The sequence below is a fragment of the Loa loa genome, assembly GCF_000183805.2.
Source record: "Loa loa unplaced genomic scaffold supercont3.11, whole genome shotgun sequence".
In the NCBI taxonomy this organism is placed as follows: Eukaryota; Metazoa; Nematoda; class Chromadorea; order Rhabditida; family Onchocercidae; genus Loa; species Loa loa.
In genome coordinates this window covers 493,899-514,558 of record NW_018108191.1, presented here as the reverse complement: position 1 = coordinate 514,558, position 20,660 = coordinate 493,899, and the positions used below count along the sequence as shown (strand labels likewise).

The window sequence follows — 20,660 nt, the reverse complement described above, 5'->3', positions numbered from 1 at the left end:
TTTTTTTTTCATTTTAGAACAACAAATCAAGAAATATACCATATCTTACTTCCTTGTTTGTTGCTTACAGAGCGTTTTCTGCTAAACCTGATTTGGTCGTTTTTGTAAACATCATATGTTCGGGCGAATTGCGTTTTTTGTCGTATAATAATTCCCAAAGTTTTTCTTAGGATGCATCCAGTGACGAAGAAATACTGATGGAAGTAGACGAACCTAGAAACGATGGTACTATTAAACTTTATTCCTTACACTTCCACAAAAGAAATATTTTTTTTTAATGTTCTTTGCATATTTCAGATAATGATAACAGACAACAAATTCGGAAGAAAGCAAAAAAAAAGAAAGCGATAAGGTTCGCATTTTTTAGGCCATCTTAAATACATAGGAAAATCAACTCATGTGCTTTCATGTTTATTGCCACGTAAATTGGCAAAACATTTCTCTGTAAGAGTTATTTTAAAATTATAGTACATGCATATCGTATATGATTATAAAACCTTTTAAAAATGTTTCTTCATCCTCGCTCTATAAGTTTATCTAGCTATATTTGGACTGTTAGCAATCATAAATATTATGTTATGGCCGACTTAGCATTGAATTTATTAAGATTGTCAAGATTCAAAAACGTGTTCTAGTATATTTTAACTTAACTTACTGTTACTTCTACATTATGATGAGGTGAAGGCGTAGCTTACTCGAGGGGCAGTTATTTTTAAAATGTTATATAATCATGAAATGAGCTTAAAATCATTGAATAACTCCGACCAGCATCTGGAGACATTTCGGTAACATCGAAGTTGCGTGCGATTTTTAATATTCTGTTAAAAAACATTAAACGAAGATGATTTTGGTGAGTTATTTACAGTAACGATCTAGTAAGGGAAGTTGGCCTTCACAATGCAATTTTGGTACTTTTACTACGAAGTTGTAATGACAAATCCCCAATGGTGCGAACTCGAGCTTTGATGCAGGTTGCAATGTTGCTTAATGACGAAAATACACGCTGCAAACTTTTGAATCTGCCAGAAACTTTCGTAAGTTTAATGTGAATGTCGGCATCCTATGTTTGGATTGGTCTAATTTATTTGTTAGCGCTCTCTTTATTAGTGAGTCAATCTTTTTAATTGCTATATTCGTCTTATGATACTGTCATCCTCTGTTAAAAGACTTTTGAAGGACTAAATCATTTTATAGGTGTATGTTTACGACTGTGACGATGAGGATGCTAAGAAACATCAGGATGATGCTCCACTTTTGAAAATTATTGCTACTCGTTGTATGGATGCAAGAGTACTCGATAATTTTTTTTTTCTTTTTTTTTAATTTATACTCCTTTTCGATATTTGTTTTCTCCAAAAACTAAGAAAAATTATACTGCATGTCAACTCCATTTTAAATTAATGGAATACTTTCAGGTATCAACTCGCAGAGCAGCGATAGTTGCTCTTGAATCACTTTTTCCAAATCTTTCTGAATCACAACAAACAGAATTTTTATCACTTTTCCAGGTGATCCTAATTTTTAAATGCTCACATCTCACTGTATTGTATACATTGACGTAATAAATTGTTTATGCATGTTGTTTCCAGCGGCATTGTCGAGATCCCTCGTTATTGGTAAGGAAACAAACTGCGGAATCGTTAAGCCGTTTACTTTTATCCTTGGGTACGGATAGCAACATGCTCGATAAAGTGTGGCTTACATCAGTTCTGCCGCTAATTAATGATCGTGAACAATCGGTTGTACAATTAGCATCAAGATTAGTTTTGGTAAGTTTCTGTTTTCAAGTCTCGCAAGACTTCCAATCAAAATTCAATGTCGAAATTGCGGAACTTCTGTAAATTCATTTTTCATTTAAATTTCTAGTTGGGACTTTCCAGTTATGTAGTTTTATTTAGAGAACATTATGTTCACCTTATATTTTGGTTAGATAAAAAAACATTGCAGGAAACAATTGTTTTGCCAGCTGTAGAAGACACGACACCTTTTGTTTGGCGTATTCTGGAAGCAGTGGAACAGGAAGTCAATCACAGGTCTTCGTTTTCTTTATTAAATTTTCTCATTCGACAGTCCTTCCACTCAATTCTGTGCTAATCGAAAGAGTGAGAGAAGGAGAAAGAAGCTTAGTGTTAAGTTTATTCTAAGTTTGAAAATCTTAATTCTTGCATTATTATCTTAATCTGCCTCCATGCGTTTTTCGAGTTTTCTATGAACTGAATTACAGACGCTTGTTATTGCGCTCTTTACTTCATCAGGCGAAGGAAGGGGAGTTAACGGAACATGCCGTTGAGAGCTTGCTAAAGAAGTGTAATGATTTGAAGAATGTAAATATTGTTTGGATGCTACTGAACTTTTTAAGCAGTGTATTCAAGGTACAACATTTATGCTTTAGGTCTTGATCGAGCTTCTAGTTTTTTGTGTTTCTGGTGCGAATTAGTCTTGGAAATTAATGCGTTTGAAATTGACAACTCTTTCGATATATATTTATTTTTAAATTTGTTTTAGATTGATGGATCTCATGCGGTCCGTTTTTGGTATACGCTGAATGAAAATGATGGAAGTAATTTAGTTGGTTACGTTGCAGAAGTTATTGCGCGCTGTGCTGACCGCATAAGTGAAACAAGTCGAAACCAGCTGATTAAAAATTTTGGCACAAAGCTAACTGAATTTAGGTTACATAAATTTATTTGGCGATTAACTGGAATTCATATTGTTAGTATCTCGTAAATTTTTTTGTTCTAGTCCAGACTTCAAAAATTAGAAGTTTTAAATTATAGCGTCAACGAAGGTCACATCTCTCATATTTATCATGCATTTGCCCGTTTATGTAGAGGTATTGGCGATGATGATACAGGTGCTAAGCAACTGTTTGAATTTAATCGCATTTTGATAGATAAATCGCTCAAAATTTTACATGACATCATTTTTCGTTCGATCGATAGTTCCAGCGACGCTGCACTTCCCCAAGAAAAGTAAGCAAATTGAAGTGAACGTTGAAACAGAAGTTTTTTTTTCTTTTTTTGTGGTTCAGATTGCATTCTTTTTGCTCGCTTTTAAATGATTTCACTAGCAGAAATTCATTTCCAGCGACAAAGCAGCAAAACTTCTTGTACGAATTATAAACTCATTAGGTGAAGCAATCCAGTACAATCCGATTTTATTAAACATGAATCCGAAAGCATTTGATATTATGCAATTAATAATGGCTTCTGATGTGATACAACAGCAGTTGATTCAGACAGGTTTGCAGAACTTAGAAATTCCTGTATTATCTCTGACATAATTTTTAATCCTTTTTTGTACTTTTTGATGCAATATTAGTTTGAAAATTTGTGGCTGACTGAAGGTTAATGTTAGACAATCCAAGATGTAATGTTAGGCGGTACAAACCATCTTCTATTTTCACCATGCAATAATTTTATCATGTGAAAAGAGCCTTGAACAGGTGTGAGTTTCATATAAACTTAGCGAGATTTGTATTTTTGACCCCTTGCTCTTATAGGCACTTTGTGCAATACGTTACCAGCAATACCTTCAGTTCGTCCATCAACCGCTATCCACTGTTCTGATATGCAAGTAAGCTTTCTTTTCTTGTTTTACTTTATTTTATGAATGGACAGGCTCAGAAATGAAAGCGATTTCACAGTTGGCATAATGGGCGTCTGGTTTTAATAAATAAGGAAAGGTTGGCGAGAGAAGGGATGAATGGAAAAACAGGGAAAGAATTGAAAAAAGCATAGTACAGTCAAGCTTAGCGAATAGCCACGTTAACTTCGCAATTCTTGCATTTAATTTTCATGGTAGGATTTCAAATCAGTTTAAGGATTTTGTGAAACAAGAACCGCAGCAAGTTGGTGTTCAACAACATGCGGATCGCAATGTTCGTGATTATTACGTTTCTGCGACTGGCTTTTTCCCAAGCTCTAAATCTTCTAGTCAACCTAATAATAATATGGAAGTTAGTCAGAAAGCACCTACATCGACATATCAAGACTGTAGAACATCGCAGCCAACCACTCATGGATTAGGTCCTACATTTCTGGATCAACATGCTGTCAACATGGAAGTGTTGAGTCCGGCCGTAAGAGCACAAGCAGTTTTGGCCATTGGTAAAATGTGTCTTCAGGTAGGTACAGCCAAAAATATTTCTTTCTTATGATTCTCATTATTATTCTTACGTTATGATATTGACAGACTTCAGGATGAAAAACTAGCAAAGAAATGCGTACCCGTGCTCTCACGACAGCTTCTGGTGAACAGCAGTCACTTGGTCCGAAGCAATATTGTTGGTGTAATTTGCGATCTTTGCAAGAGGTTTTTTTTTTCTTAATTTCACATATTATTAGAATTCCAAATTTCAAAACTACATTTCTTTTTTAAAAAAACATAAAGTCCAGAAATTTTTTAACCTTTATTTACTGATCAAAAACACAGAGCTTCTTTTGAATTTCAACCATTTATGTTACTGTTCAGGTACACGTTGTTAGTTGACCGTCATAGTGCTATCGTAGCTTCTTGCCTGAAAGACCCATCCACGCTGGTGCGGAAACAAACACTTATGTTGTTGACACATCTCATCAAAGAACAGTTTGTGCGTTGGGAAGGGCAGGTAATATATAATCGTCGATTCCGTTTAATAGAAAGCTGAAAATTCCTTTTTTATATTAACATTTCTTTCAGATTATGTATAGATTTGTGTCAACGATTTTGGATAAAAATAAAGAGGTTCGCGAATACGCAGAGATGTGTTTGGTATGTGGCTCAAATAAGAATGGACTCACCAGGTCATCTTATACCATTTGTACAGCTTGTATTGTGGTTCTTCTATTTTAGGTTGATGTCCTGCTTGTACAATTTCCGAACATGTTCGTAAATCATTTTTTGGAGTGTGTTTTTTATTTCAATTCAGTTACGCACAGTTTATGGTTGGCGACAAGTAATGGTAAGGTTTTACGTGATAAATTCAAACCAGATATCAGTAGTTTCTTTTTCATCTTTAGCTATGGAAGAAGATATGGCGGAAAGGCAAGATTTAAAATGTTCTCTATCAGGGTTCCGATTGAAGAATGCACGAATGAGGCTTTACCGATTTATGGTTGGTTCGCATGTTTTCAATTTGGAATCCTTGTCTTTTTGAACTCGATTTAGTGAATTGAAATTGATCTAAATAAATTTCAAATGTTGTATGGATGTATTATCGCTGTTAGCATTGCTAATGGATCGGCAATATGAGTCCCGCCGAAACATTGGTAAGCAAGTGATTTCTCCATCGATATTCGTATTTAGATAAAAACATTTAATGATGAAAACAAATTCACGATTGGAATGCGTATTGGTCAGGAAGTGTACTCGGCTATAGTAGATGGTGAACTCGACATTTGCGATTGTCGTGTTAAAGCTTTGCTTGAGGATTGCTACGAAGTATGATTTGTTTGCTAATAGATTGTCCAGGACACTTTTTATTTTTTAAACTATCAAAATATTAGTTTTGTCTGTTTATGCAGAACATCTCCCCTTATAGAGCGTTGTAATATTGTGCTATACGTGTTTGATAACAGATAATGTGTTGCTCGGAAATAAAATTGTCTATGGCTTTGGGTAGAAGATCACCAGGTGAAGCAGATGATGATGATGATGAACCACCATCAAATGTTCAGGTAGTGCCTTTATAAACTCTCTGTCGTCTCTTTCCACTGCACCTTTTGTTCTATTGCTAGGGGGCAAAAAAGCTGCACTGTGGATAGGAATTTCAACAAAAGTAAATGAAAATATTACAATGAAATTTTAGGAAGCAGCAAAAAAGGTTGTAACACAAGCGTTTCGCAAGGGTATCGTCGATGCCATTTTGCCTCACGTTATACAGCTGAAATATTACCTGCAGGAGAAACGCTTACCGGAACTGGAATTCGGAATCATAAGAGTTCTGAGGTAGTTATCGGCAATTGATTTGCACAAATTTTAGTGATTTTCTGGCAGATATGATATATGTAACTTCCTATTTTAGTAAAATCCGTTTAGGGAACTGTGTAAAGATCATCGCGAGCAGTTAGATGAATTTTTGGCAAGTGATAAGCAATTAAAAGCTGAAATAAAGTTCGATCTTGAGAAACTTGAGGTATACATTTTATAATCTCTTGAGTTTTTCTTTCTTTGGAAGGATCGGCGGCTTAATAATTGATTGAGTAATTCAGGCAGTATAAACTATAAGAAAATTAATGTGCTGTATGGATAGGAAAAACCTGTCGTGATGTAGAATTGACAGAGCTGAGCAAGACAGACAGATAGAGTACCTACCACAGTTATTTCAGTCCATAAGGACATACCACGTCGTTAGTTAACTGCATAGCTGAACTTGCAAGATTTTCAATCCTTTATTAGTTTTTGTTATTAGAGTATAATTTGATAAAGATCAAGTTTACAGTGAAATAGCTGGATTGATAAAGCTGTGTCATATTTAAGGAAAAAGAAAGGAGGATGAAAGTTCCATGCAACAGTGACGTAATCCTGAAAGCATCTCTTTTGCCAAATAAGAGAGTTTCATTTGCTACTGATGGCGTGCCACCTTCACCACGTTTCAAATCTGGAATTCTAAAACAAAGATGTAAAGTGGGAACGATTACACAGACAGAAATGCAGAGAAGTGAACAAAATGACGGAGGTAGTCTTAATTATTGTTTTTTTTTTTCCAATTTTCATCAGTTTGTGCATATTCTTTTCGTTTACATTTGTAAAGTATCAGACTTTTTGATGCCTTATTTCCTGCCTAAGTTATATTCATTTAAAAAAATCGGGAAGGAATATTTCCATTTCATTATTGCCACATTTAGGCGACGCCCCGCTAGTTGATTCCATTGTTAAAAGTGATCGAAAACTGACGAAAGGACAAACGAAAATTGATGATGAAGGAGGGAATACTGAAAGTGTTGTACGTCTCCATTTTGTTCATGGGTAAATGAAAATAAGTGAGAAATATGTGAACTAGATATAAAAGAACTTAGACGTGAGTTGTCTTTTTAGCTTTCGGGACGTATTTCTTGCATGTTGTCTTAGCCCTTTCTGATGTATCCAGAATGGAATGTTGGTAAATGCATGTTGTAGTATAATTGTGTCTTGGTTTTCCAAATCTGTGCTACCATAATTTTCTTCTATATTCTCTTTTTACAGCAGCAACCTTCGATAAGTGTTAAAGAAAAATCTACCCCGACTGCGATTACTGTGGTGGTTAAAAGGCGGAGCCAAAGACTGAGGTTTGAACAGAAAGATGAAGAAAGCGAGTTACCAGTGCGAGCGATTTCAACGCCAGAGCACAACATCGACGAGGTTTTCTTTTCACTTTTTTTTTATTGATGAGTTTTTCTTTTTTCTATGTATTAGTCAATTTTCAGAAACATCTATCATATTCAAGTTCCATAGCAGTGCTACATTTCAGCTAACATTTGGTCTGGGCGATGAAATGTCTGCAATTGAAAGTACGCCAGCGAGAAAAAGTTAGTTTGCTGTTTTTAGCAATTATTTTATCAAAGTACAAATTTAATAATCTCCGTCTTATGTGCATAGGAAAATTGCTTTACTAAGCCCTTTTTACACTTTTTGATCATTCTGAAACTAATGAAAATATATATCTATTTTAAGGGTCAAAGCGACAAGCTCGACAACCCTGTGTGCCACCAATTGAAGAAGATAACGAGAATGAATGATCTCTTTTTTAGATTCGATAATAAAAGCATTAGCTACAGTAGGATCTCTTTCCTAGATCCTTTAATAATCACTCAACAATAAGGTTCAGATCATTCGATTATCCGCGTAATACTGCTATATATTTATGGTGATCTCGAGTTAATATTCTTCGTTATCTCTTAAAGCAATTTTTGTGAAGCAGTTGTCCCATAAAACTCATTATTTTTTCTCCAGAAAGTATTAGCTTAGTTTTTATAGTGAGAAGTTATTTTCAGTCTCAAGTATGGAATCTACTTGTGGGTTTTGAGATGGTATGCATTCAGACCTTACAGACTAATTTAAATTTGGAAACATATGCTTACGCTAAATCGGCATCGACATCGCCGTCATATGCGATTTGTTTTACTCACAATTAAACCAGAGAATGACAAAGTACAAAGCGCAGTTAAAAGTGTACGCGAAGCCGTACATCATTTCTTCTTTTCTTTTTGGTCGCATAGAACACTAGCACCCCAGACTGTTGCTAATTATAAAATGTCGGATCTTAATGTTCCATGTAATTGCTAATTTAATTCTCAGATACTGCGAAGACATTTTTGATACCAGGATTATATTATATGGCACAATCAAAAAATATATCACTTTTTTCCTTTACCTTACCCCTTAATGAAAATATCTGTCCTCTCTCCATCTTGTCTGTGTTTTTAAGGAATAAAATTTTTTCTTATCAATTAAGACAAATATTAAGTAATGGATTGCTTATAATATCATAATGAGAAATTATTAGTAGGACATTCATCTGTTAACGCTCAAAGTGTTTCTATTGTAGCTACTTCAGTCTCTAATGTTATAAAATTGGATTGATTGATTGAGTAGTTTTTAATTCACGATTTTGTGGGAGGTTTTCCGTAGTGTTATCGTAGACCATCGCTGCAGGTGCAGAGCGAAAAGAGTTGGAGGTTAAGTGCATCAAGTTAGTAGGTAAAAAGAGCAGCTCTTTGTAAATCAGTCACCGGATCGTGGCTTGTCCATTCATCCATTGTAGATAACCCTCAATATCATCATCATCATCAGCTCTGTCTGTTAAAATATTTTGAGAGGATTGACCGCTGCCATTTAACGGGATGTCCGTATTTTGCTTTATTCCCATGTTCTGAAATTATTAATTCCTTATTTTCATTTTTTTCAAATTTTTGACTTTTGGCTCTTCACGGATACAGTTTTAAAGAGGAAATGGACAGAAGATACCTCGTTGAATGCTTTAGTACCAGAAATATCGGTGAAACTACCGTTATCTGGAAGAAAATAACCAGTTACAGAGGTTTATTGAATAATATGCTGACAATGCTGACTTTTCCTATGCTTGTTTTTAGTTTACTACAAGCACAGCTAAAATTTCAACCTAAATTGGATTTCTGCATCCAGCTTGGATGTGATATAATTAACATTCAAAAGAAAAAGATACTTCATCAAAAATTCTAGATCTTTGTTTTCAACATTCAAACTTTTACTGTTATGAGGAGGAGAAGCAAAGAAGTCTTCATCAGTCGTCGTTGACGAAACGTCAGCTGGTAACATGTTTGTACGTGGAATTAATTTCAATTTTGTGCCTTGAAATCCCGCTAAATTTACCATTTGACCTAAATCCAATTATTCACAAAAAGGGTTTGAAAATAAATTTCTTCCTATAAACGTTTTATAAACTATCAGCGCATAGTCGAAAAAGTGTTATTTTACTTTTATTTGCATATAAAATATGATGAAATGAATGTCAGTTCTTGTCTTAAGTCTAGTCTATGTCTGCTTCAAGTCTAGATCCATGTCCTTTATTACTATATAATTAATTAGTATGAGATGTTCGGATACTGCAAAATATCATTCTGTCCTGATAAAACTTACCATCAGGAAATTGAATAGCATTGAATCCATTCAAAAATAAAGTGAAATATATGTTGTTCAATTGGTCAATATGATCTTCCAGAAGCATCCTTAGTTGCTTCAAATTGGTTTTAACTGCATTTCCTCATTTTTTCAGATAAGTTAAATATATTAATAAATTTTCCGGAACTTTTCAGTTGTCATTTTCAGATATATAATGAATACAAATCCCTTTTAAAAGATCTAAGGAACTGTTTAAATTAATTTAGGCTACCAATCATTCCATTTTCCATTTCAATCTAATGTTAACCCATCCCCAAAAAAAGAACTGTAAGACAGATCAATTCAGAAGAATTGAAAGAAAAAGTCAGTATAGGATAAATAGACATTTTTACCTCGAATCGAATTTGGTACCTTTGATTTTCACGCATCAAAGTTGAATTACTCATAGTTAATTGACACATGAGCTTTTCGTAATATTGTTGCACGTGATCTAATTCATAGAAGTCATTTTTCTGAAAATGTTAATTTATTGCTATTGTTAAATTATTATTGTCATTATATATCTTGATTATTAGTATTATTATCATTATTATTGAATTACTATTATTTAACAAAAACTTTGCTCAGTCTTTCGAAAATTGTTTCAAAAAATGAGAGAGTGTGTGAAGAACAAATATTTCACGAAGTGCGTCGGATTTTTGAGAAATTGAATCGTCACTCTGACATTCAACAGCTTCCCTTCAAGCATCCCTTCCAAGGTAGCATAAAAGAGTTGGCAAATTTTAAAAAATCATTCTTCACTCTTAGAAAAGTGTCATCCGTTGCTAGTCGATGATCCACCTCAACCGTAAATTCATTCCGTTTTTGTTTGCTGCTCGAAAGGTAATGCTTTGTTGAGCTGCTGTAACCACTGCAATTATCCTGCAATAAGACTAAGCTTGCATATCATGTAGTATTTCGGTACAGTATCTGATGGAAGATGCAGTTAGATGCAGCACTAATTGTCGAAAATTCCCAGATATTTTTGTTATTTATGGGTTTTTTTCCTTTTTTTTTTGTATTTACTTGACACATATCATCTGTCTGCGTATTAGCTGGAAAAAGTTCTCCGTAAGGAAAAGGTCTATGGATAGAAAGATTGCATACCGATATGATCATAATCTCATGTTGCGTTATCTTCGGTCTTCGTCACAGATAATGAATTATAGTTTGGCGAGGTGTATCATGTAAGGATTACAGATCATTTTATCAAACAGATGTCTACCTCATGCATCTTCACCAAAACAGACGGCTGATTCTTTTGACTACTGCTTGCTGTTCCAGAAGATTCTTGGACTGATGTTCCAATTTTATCACTCTTGAAACGCGCTGATAATGGCATGTAGTTGCAGAATTGCGTAGACTTCAGGTTACCAAAAGGACGGCATTTCGGATCCGAAAACAGAGGAGCACCACATAATACTGCAAGTATGTTTTCACACTGCACATTTGCATTTTGCATTTTCTAATTTAGGAATAAGAATTGAAAGTATCGAGTGAATTAGAGTTATATCAAAAGTGAAATGGAGAAGAATAAGTGCTGAGGTTCTTGAAGTAAACAGATTTGGATCATTTCTTTAAATTCATTAATTTTTTCCAAACAATTTCGTTATCTTGTCAGATGTTGAAAAATTTGATAAAGAGCTTACAGGTACGAACGAGTGAAGTAGCGACAGGTGGCTTGCCGTATGCATAATCATCGCTGATAACCACTGTATTTCGCATTACCTGGAACTAGGTAGCTTTTCTGTTGATTCCACTCCTTCAGAAATAAGCTGGCAGATGCGCATTTTGACGTTTCCCAGAACATCATTTTTTTTCCAACATTTCTGATAAAACCAAATTAACTATACCTCGTAAAAATTTTAAAAAAAAGAAAAAAACTGTTGAGTTTTATTAGATATAAAAAGTATTGGGATTAATGTTATCCAAAAATTTTAATGTAAAAAAATTTACAGAATAAATTTTGGTATATTGTTATTTATGAGTAGTACGCATGCATAACTTCCCAAAATTTATTTTAGGCAAGGAAAAAAGGCCAATTTCATGCGATATATGCTGAGAAGTGGAAAAATTCTCGCTGTTTTATCAGGAAATTTAGTATTAAGTTGGAACAAATAATTAAGTGTACACAATGTTGTTTTGATCAGTAAAATCAATAAAATCGGAATTGCTTTTGGAATGAAAAAATTACAAACGGAAAAAAAGAAGGATGGATATTTGAAATCATAATGCATTATTGGATACTAAATAGCATTTCATGTAACCTTTATATGTTGAAAAGAAATTCAGTCACTTTTATAGATAAAAGAATAAAACTTTTCCCAAATGTTGATATTTATGTTGCTCAGTTTTGCAATGTAATATTTTATTTGAAATTTTGGTACTGATTTTTTACAAAGTACTACTTCGGTATTTACTTACTTCCTTTCAAGTATCCAACAACTGAGGGCTAAAATAAAAGAAAAAAGAATGCATATTTCATGAGCGAGTGTTTAAAAGGCAAATCCAATCAAAAGAAGAAATGGGAATCAAAATTCGAATTTTAGGCAGTCCGACTTCAGTCCAATAAAACTTTTCTTTAAATCCATTGGTAGTGAATAACATTCAACTCCCAATGGATTTTCGAAAATGTTCGAAAAAATGAAGAATATATGAAATTGATGCTACTCATTGATCATATATATGTTTGCAGAGATTTTCACCTATCATACTTTTTTGTTGACATATAAGTTGGGGGGAGTAATTGACAAGGTCGTAAATAACACTTTAATGGAAAACCACTTGGTTTATTACGATTTAAAGAAGAAAAATGAGTAGTAAATGTGTCCAGAAGAGTGAAATTGCTGTCATTCTCAACAACTCTTCTTAAAGCGTTCAAATTCTCTTACTGACATCGACAGAAAATATCCAATGAAATTTGATAAGAAGGATCATACGCAGTTGTTCATATTCTGAAAATAAAAGCTTGACAAGACAGGCCTTGGATAGGACGGAAGCTAAGGATGCCTAAGATCCATCACTGCTTCCAGTGTCTTACCAAAAAAAAAAAAAAAGGCTCTCCCTCCTCAATCCTTTTACTTTTCTCCCGACATTTTCATGAACAACAAAAGCAAATTGCACTCTCGGGAACTGCTATCTATTCGCGGTCAAATTCCGAATATTTTGTTTACTTTCTGAATTTTCAAGCATAGTCATGATAAACATTAGGCAAATTTCCACTTAAAATTTAATCACTAGAAAATTTGAATAAACATTAAATCTTGAAGATAATGAATTTTCGTTTAAAGCTAGCAGAATTATGTTAACTTATGACAGGAAAGCGTAGATTAATGAAATGAAGTTCTGTGTGATAAAATTCATAATGAGCAAGTAAATCACTTCGTTTTCTTGCTCTCCGAACAAAGAAGAGAATGACGTTTTGTGGAGTACTTTGATTATGCTGTGATGTCATTCATCAAAACCTCGGACATTTAATACAAGAGATCTTTCCTTAAATATGTAGGTATACACAAGATACGACTGAACAATCGCTGTCAAAGGGAATAGAGTAATTACTTTAATCTATTCAACAACTAAGTTTATTAGTCCTTTTGATGCATATAAAAAGTGTAGTCTAAAATTCAGGTACAAATGACACTATCACGTTGGAAATTTGGCATCCATCAATGATTCAGTGATAAAGAGAAGGTTTTGGATGGGAAAGGACGGATAAGTTGAATGATGTCGTAGTCATAAAAAGAATCTCAGTGCAGTGTAAGGCATTGTTTGAACCAGTTGTAACACATTTTCTTAGTGGAAATAAACTTAATTTGATGCAAGTTAGACTGACTTCGAACGACATGAAATTAAATTCATTTTTGGTGTGCTCCTTAAACAGAAAATATGCCAACACAATATACTCGCAAAAAGTAAAAAATGAAATGTAAAACAGAAAGAAATAATTACATTTTTGGGCCATTTTTTGAAATTGAAATGATTAAAAACGGGCATAATCACAATACCTATCAATCAAAATCATGATTATATTAATCAGCATGCTTCATATCAACGAATAATAATTTTGTCCATGATATTTTACGAACTTTTAGAAAGCATTTCCTGTATTCAACTAATTGATGCAAACATTTTCCTAAACAAAAGTGATTGAAATGTTTGAAGAAGTGGTTGTTGATTAATGAAGGATACAATGAATATGGCGGGCGAAGCAAAATTTTACTGCCTATTGAAATACTATTGTTGATATGTGATCGGACGCTATCCTATAGAATAAAACATACATTTCAGCTGGATTTTGTGAGCTGGAAATATTGCAGGTTATATCTAGTTGCTTCTTCAGGATTCAGAAAACCGTTATGGCAACAGATCACCGTTTAGTGACCAAATGGTCATTTCTTTTTGTGCAAATATGATTTCAAAAAATCATTATGAGTTTCTTTTCAATGCAATCACTGAGATTATCGTACATAATCCAAGTTTCATTCCAGTCCGATCAATGTGATTGCAGAGAATACAACACTACAAAGAACCACTTTTTTTTTTTTTTTTATTGTGAATCGGGTCAAGAGCGTACCATAACTGAAATTTTTAACTATTTAAATTTGTTTAGATGTCGGACGATTATAAAATTATCTCACTAAATTGATCAATAATTTCTCGTGTAGCACTGAGAATATCAGCTTCATTAAATAAGTCTTTCAGATAGTCGTTGTTAACATCCGATGATCAGTTACTGCTCTTATGATCTTCAAAGTCATTCCTCAAAACCTTTTGAACCAATAAACTCTACCTACATTAGCAGTTCTTCGTTCAAATGCACTGTTCATATTATTGTCGCCCTAATTAAAGGTCTATTTGAACTCACAAAGAAAAATTACTCGGTTTTAATAAAATTTGTAATTACAATGAAAGACTTTAATATTATTAAGATTGTTATGCATTGTAAACGGAAATAGAATTGAATTATTAGAATAAAGTCGAGTAACTTCAAGTGATGATGATGATGATGATAAACAATCAGTTGAAAAGCAAAGAAATTATCGATCACTGATCTGATATTTTAAATGACCTTTCATCTGTTACTGCAAAAATAACAATGTGCAAATATGAAGTGAACCAAGACTTCTCAATGTACTGCTAACTTCGTTCATAAAGCTTAAATCAGCCCATTTTCTCAGGCTCTCAGATTAATTCATCGAGGCTTGAAATATTCTGTGGCATACATAATTATAGCTTAGAGTGGAGACAAAGACGTCAGTATTGAAAAAATCACTGAAACTTTTAGCAAAATTTGCTACGAAGTACTGGCTAACATTTTTTCTAAAGAGATTAGTTGGCCAAAACTCCCTTAATGAAAAAATTTGAAGAAAATAATTGGGGATGAAAGCAAGTGTGGATATGTGGCCTAGTTTAGCTGAACCAAGACAAGAAGAGCACTGAAGGAGAAAGCAAATGGATAAAGTTGAGTAGTGGGAAAATTATAAATGAGTTGGATAAGTTGAATTTTACAGATGGTCAATTCTGTTTAACTAACAATGCAATCTTATTATATCATTCAAAAGTTTTTAGTCTTCTTTACGATTTGCTATTATGTAAGTTGCTTCTCAATGTTGGTCACTGTTTATTCTTTTTGCTAATATATTTGGATATTATTTATTCAAGGGATATCATGAAACCTGGTTCAATTTCAACATTTTAGCCGTAGCAAAATCAGTGCTGTGAATATTGCTCATATTGCATGTTACCACGTCATCTTTCTAATATTCTTTCATAGAGATAATGTAAAATGATTAATTCACTCATGCAAAATATCCGCTCTTGCTAAAAATCCGAAATTTTGGTGATAAGTGAAAGTTGTAAATCTTGAAAGCATAGATCGATGTTTCTCTCAACTTATTCATTCGAAGAGTGAATCCTTTCCAAATGCTTAGGTGACATATACCTCATCAAAGCGAAATGAAACATTAATAACAGACAGAAAAGTTGGAAGTCTGAAAGTTCAAACTTTTTGGGAACAGATTAGATTTTATCGCTTTGGAAGAATATGGGTGACTGAGGTTGCCAATATTAAATGTACAGTTAGCCACACAAATTAAAAGTACTGACGGTGCAAGATATAAAAATTAAATAAAATAAATTTGAGATCCGAAGGTATTTTATAGGAGATCATTCGGGCACTGAGAATGGGGAAGTTTATGCTAACAGCAACGATATCTATCTAAATTTGTGGCTCAAATATCTGACAATACTTGACGATAGTTATGAGTTATCAACTTATCACATAATTAGTTTATTTCCAGTATGACTACCGTAACTATTGAAAAAAAAGAAAACTATCGGAATTGAATAATTTTCAAATTAACAGGAAGGTCCAACTATTAATTCAAGCAAATTCAAAACAACAAATAGTTTTCGATAGTTCATTTTCATGTGATACATAATTCACTTGAAAAATATCGATTAAACTTCGATCGACCAAATTTTTTCGATCTATTAAAAATTTTTTCGATCGCTTAAAAATTTCGACCGACCAAATTTCAATCGGTTAAATATTGATTAAATTTTATAATGTGTTAACATTGATTGTATTGAAACTGTAATTCACTCTGCTAAGGAAATGTACGAAAGAATAATAGCAGGTAAGTTGGAATTCATGGATGATTGCACTTGAATATTATTTACATCGAGAAAGAAATAAGAAAATGAGAAAAACGGAAAGATAGATGAAGTGAAATGCATTTAGCCTTTTTAGTATAAGTCAAAAAACAAATATGAATAAAGTTGGTCAACGAATCCTGATTTTTCTATTAAAAATGATGTTTGGGTCAAATATGAGCTAAGTCGAGAAGAAAGGAAGGACATTGAAGCGGAAGGAAGGAGAGGCAATGCGGAGAAGGCAAATGAGCAATGTTTTGGATTCAGCGGAGAAAATAATTTAAATCCACAGTGGAACGATCAATAATCGGAGGAGTAAAGTTTTTTGAAATTGATATTTTTACAATTTTCCTAAGAAATAATAGATCTTATGACTTGACGGTGTCATTATACAACTCTAAGGCATTACTGGCGAATATTTCAACAGTGTAAGTATTTGTCTCTGCTTGTTAGTATAAACATTTTGTTCACTGACCATCAGACTAGTCACAAGTGGATAACAGAAGCAGAAAAAGCTTCCGGTTACATGCCGTTTCCTGCTACTACACGGAGCAACTCTGAAATGCTGATATGTCATGTTGCTTAAGATGTAAACATTTTCTCTGATTGTATAATTGTATGATGTTTGTGGGATTTAATTGAATGATTCGTGCTTCAAATGTGTCATTTTATTTTGTGCATATTTCAAATTAGTAGGGCATTAAGAGAAGTTTTCTATCTTGCGCTGATATGTTGCATGAAGTTTTGCTATTCTGCACATTCCAGGTAAACTGCCACACTAAGATGACAAAAGAAATTTGCATTTAAACTTTATTACCGGAATCATTAATCGATAGGCGAAGCAATATAATACATAGCGGAAAAATGCAATGTTATGGAAAGCAAATTCTGTTGTATATAATATAAATAAATAACTAGAATTTGGAGAGCTTATATGATGTATTATGAGCAGCATTCAAAAATATATTTCAGGACGATTCCTTGAGAATAATTTCGTAGAAATAAACAACTGGCTTTCGGCATAGAAAAATGGTTAAAAAGATCATGATGGTGAATTTATGAGACGTAATTTAAGCTTTTTATTCAAATGACTGTTAAGTTGTTTAAGACTATAACATTACACGGACATTTCATATTTGCTGCAAATCGAATTGGAAATAAGTTCAAGCAAATATTAAAACTGAAAGTGTTAATTGTTCATTTAGGATTCATTAATTATTAATTTTAGTTTAAGTTTATATAGTTCTGTCTACTTTATTAAAGTTGTTTTTTGTTAATTGAAACTGAGAGAGCGGAAAATGAATGTAGCAATGCATCTTTGGCGGAATACATTTCTTCTACTCTGTCACTTAAGGTTCGTTTCATTATAATATAATGCAAGATGAACTGCGATCGAAGAAGAAGAAAGATTTGAAATTTTAGTGAAAGCCTAAAATGGACTTCTTTTGAATATACACAGTGAAACAGGCGATTCAACTCTTGCTTAGAAGCAATAAAACTCACAAATTTATTGCCATCAATTTCATTCATTTTATTTGGTACATTTAAATTTAAAAACACTTTCATACTGATATGCTTATGCTTTATTCAATCAAAAGAAAAGAATTTTTTAGGATCTTCCTTAATCATATGTTGGATCGACCTCCATTCAATAGATAGTCCAAACGAATTTACTTAATTTGTATGAACTCCATTTTTATGCATGATTATTGTCCTCACTTTTACATTCATCAGTTTGAATGTCAACACCACCCACTATTATTAGAAGATATCTAAGATTATTTGCATAAATTTGATTTATCAAGTTGTAAATCGCCATTTTACTGAGCTGATACATTAAAGTGAGCAAATAGAGTATTACGTAGAAGAAATTGGTGATATTTTCGGTCCATTTCATGCTTTTATGTAAACAAAATGGTTAAAATCATGGTAGCATGCGATACAACAAGCAACCAACAAAACACCTGCAATTAACCTGACTTTAGTTTTTATTAAGTTTCTAAATTTAAAAGAAAATATTGAAGAAATCAGGTATTTCCTAGAGGTAGTTGTTAATGAAGCTGTTTCTGCTTTGCTTATATTGTTCATTTATTTGTGTGTAGGTAGAGAAAATTGTTGAAAAAGTTTAAAATTAAATAGGAATTGAAAGTTTTTTTTATCAAGAAAGGATATTCTATAACAATACTTTAAATCTTCATGAAGTTCCTCATAAATAATTATTGGAAAATATCAAAAGATAGGTAAAATTTTTTAACGTAATTAGCATCCTGAAACTCCCAAAAATTCAGCTTTGAGGTAAATCTAAATGTCAATTAAGGATAGATTCATAATTAGAAAGATAATTTACAGCAGTGATAACAAAGCGTGGATGGAGAACACTGTTTTCGGCATTTGCTGCTAGTTTGCTGTTCCAAGTTTCTAAAGCAGCAGCAACAATAGCCATTAATGCGCAAAATCCATAAATGATCAGTAACTGAAATCGTCATCGAACGAATAACTTAATATGGAAATATTGTTAAAGAAATAACAATTAATGAATTGACTAATTTTCATTCATTGCTATTTCGTCGATAAATTTAAGAATTAAAATTAATGCAGAAGAAGAGAGGTGAGAAGTCGATTTATACCTTGAATTTACCGTATTCTTGGAATACATTTGTGCCACTTAATTGCGCAAGTGAACTAATTAGATTAACCGTCCAAATGAGACACAAGCATGCAACAACTAGCGTCTGCCATCCATAGCCGTTGTAACCGAGTTGGATGTACACGTCACTGTTGTTCCAGATAAATGAGCTAACGAAGAGAGCGATGAATGAAAAACTCTAAACTAATCTGATTTTATATAGATGGAGCATTTCCTTACAGTCTTAGTTTTGCTAGGATATTTTCGTTCAAATCATTGGGATTAATCATACACCAGCGATATGCCCGGAAAGTACGATGACTGAAAACTATCGGGGAAGTGTAACGTTTCAAGGAGTATTGATATTTTCAGGGAGGTACAACGTTCACTATCACTAAGCAGATCAAGCATAATTTCTTCTCTCCAAATTTAGTTTGCGAATACATCATGGTTAGGTTTCGTGAACGAAGATTTGAGAAGGACTCTACCCAAGCTTGCTGCAAACATTACAAATATGGCTGTATCCTTCGAGTTTGTACAATGGATTTTCTAGGTGTGGCACAGTGTGCGCAAAATTAGATCCACCCTTTATTCATAAAATTCATTTGTTAGGGCCTAGCGAGCTAGGATGGTGAAGTCCTCAAAATGTAGGTTTAATTAGAGTATCCTTGGCCTTACAGGAGTAAACGAGGTTCGGAATTAGAGTTGTTCTTCTATGATGGTTGCCGGAGGGCTAGCGGACTCTCTTGTCCATGATCACACTTTGTCTGATCCTTTCGTTGAGACCTGTCTGACCACCATCATAGCTCGTAACTTCATAAGATCTCAAGCTTCTTCCCCGTAACAAAGGGGTGTCCGTGGAAAGAATACATAACGGTGCTGTATAATAATGTTTCCCATCTTTCTATCTTATGATAGTATCATTTCTGAGCCACGGCAAATTTTTAAGAAAATCTCGTAAATCTTTAGAAAAAAAAAGAAAGTTGGATACCAGTTGTGCGGCAGTAACGATTGTGTAACCTCTCTTGAATATATTCCGACTCATTTCATATCATTTACAAAATGTTGCGTCCATACCTATAAATAACATTGTGATACGGTAGTAAAAAACTGAACATGATCATTCCAAATAATGTTCATTAGATTATGATTCTAACTTCTGGTGACATAGGTTGCGGTAATAAAATATCGTAATACTTGTTTAATATCATTGACTATAGCTTCCATGCTATGCTTTTTCTTGCAAAGACGAAAATACCGTTTAAAGTAGTCGAATACAAAGTATTCGAATAAGACAATTGTTAGATTCAAGGATTTATATATTAATAACTCTGAAATGGTAAACAGAAATTAAAGGGAAATAAGGGAAAAATCATTAGCGTTTTTTTATCCAGAAAATGGAGGTAAGAGTGGAAAGAGTAAATGATATATGTCTCAATTTGGAGCTCTTTTGAGCATGCAATATCACAGTATGATACAGATAGATGTTTGAACAATGATGCATTGTATGAGACATACAGAAGTCGGGAATGAAAATATTTTACATAACGAATGATTTGAACTTCAGATAGTATACAAAAAGATCGTTTTCACGTGATTTAATTACTCATCTTTTGACCTATCATAGCACATCAATCCATCTTTTTCCTTCCCATTCTCCCATTAATCTCGATATTATATAACTATCCTTTGATGCTACTATAATTTGTTATCATTAAGCGTCGTGCGGCAAATTTCTAAGTTAATATTAACGATAAGCAAGGAGTCGGTAATAATTGGTTAC

The 20,660-nt window shown here is 33.3% G+C and overlaps 3 protein-coding genes across 3 annotated transcripts; 1 reads left to right on the top strand and 2 right to left on the bottom strand.

Annotated features, from left to right (window-relative positions):
• The first annotated feature begins 900 nt into the window (after positions 1-900).
• LOAG_05445 (hypothetical protein) lies at positions 901-7,922 on the top strand. Its single transcript, XM_003140982.2, has 25 exons — positions 901-1,034; positions 1,195-1,290; positions 1,416-1,508; positions 1,590-1,769; positions 1,948-2,033; positions 2,225-2,372; positions 2,506-2,672; positions 2,778-2,972; positions 3,088-3,242; positions 3,503-3,576; positions 3,824-4,126; positions 4,202-4,314; positions 4,474-4,609; positions 4,681-4,752; positions 4,834-4,942; positions 5,001-5,095; positions 5,287-5,421; positions 5,559-5,657; positions 5,789-5,928; positions 6,019-6,115; positions 6,460-6,658; positions 6,828-6,925; positions 7,165-7,320; positions 7,430-7,487; positions 7,633-7,922. Exons 1-25 carry the CDS (start codon positions 945-947, stop codon positions 7,695-7,697), a joined length of 3,159 nt encoding a protein of 1,052 aa, XP_003141030.1. The 5' UTR covers positions 901-944; the 3' UTR covers positions 7,698-7,922.
• Positions 7,923-8,686: 764 nt separating this feature from the next.
• On the bottom strand, positions 8,687-11,322 carry LOAG_05444 (hypothetical protein; the record flags this gene model as incomplete). The annotated part of the gene is made up of 8 exons (XM_020446856.1): positions 8,687-8,830; positions 8,926-8,972; positions 9,189-9,317; positions 9,577-9,673; positions 9,951-10,070; positions 10,360-10,479; positions 10,823-11,019; positions 11,247-11,322. The coding sequence occupies 8 exons, from the start codon at positions 11,320-11,322 to the stop codon at positions 8,687-8,689; spliced, it is 930 nt and encodes a 309-aa protein (XP_020302851.1).
• A 6,642-nt stretch (positions 11,323-17,964) lies between these two features.
• Positions 17,965-19,962, bottom strand: LOAG_05443 (hypothetical protein). The gene is made up of 4 exons (XM_020446855.1): positions 19,869-19,962; positions 18,879-19,076; positions 18,599-18,724; positions 17,965-18,215 (listed from the first exon to the last, which is right to left on the bottom strand). The coding sequence occupies exons 1-4, from the start codon at positions 19,920-19,922 to the stop codon at positions 18,153-18,155; spliced, it is 441 nt and encodes a 146-aa protein (XP_020302850.1). The 5' UTR covers positions 19,923-19,962; the 3' UTR covers positions 17,965-18,152.
• Positions 19,963-20,660: the final 698 nt, after the last annotated feature.

Excerpts from the sequence above, each read along its gene's own strand:
- LOAG_05445 (XM_003140982.2), top strand. The coding sequence starts at position 945 with ATGGTGCGAACTCGAGCTTTGATGCAGGTTGCAATGTTGCTTAATGAC. Across the intron at positions 6,926-7,164 it reads GAGGGAATACTGAAAGTGTT|CAGCAACCTTCGATAAGTGT; the intron begins GTACGTCTCCAT and ends CTCTTTTTACAG. Across the intron at positions 7,488-7,632 it reads AAGTACGCCAGCGAGAAAAA|GGTCAAAGCGACAAGCTCGA; the intron begins GTTAGTTTGCTG and ends ATCTATTTTAAG.
- LOAG_05443 (XM_020446855.1), bottom strand. The coding sequence starts at position 19,922 with ATGAGTCGGAATATATTCAAGAGAGGTTACACAATCGTTACTGCCGCA. Across the intron at positions 19,077-19,868 it reads TCGTTACTGCCGCACAACTG|AGTTTTTCATTCATCGCTCT; the intron begins GTATCCAACTTT and ends AGATTAGTTTAG. Across the intron at positions 18,725-18,878 it reads AAGAATACGGTAAATTCAAG|TTACTGATCATTTATGGATT; the intron begins GTATAAATCGAC and ends TGACGATTTCAG.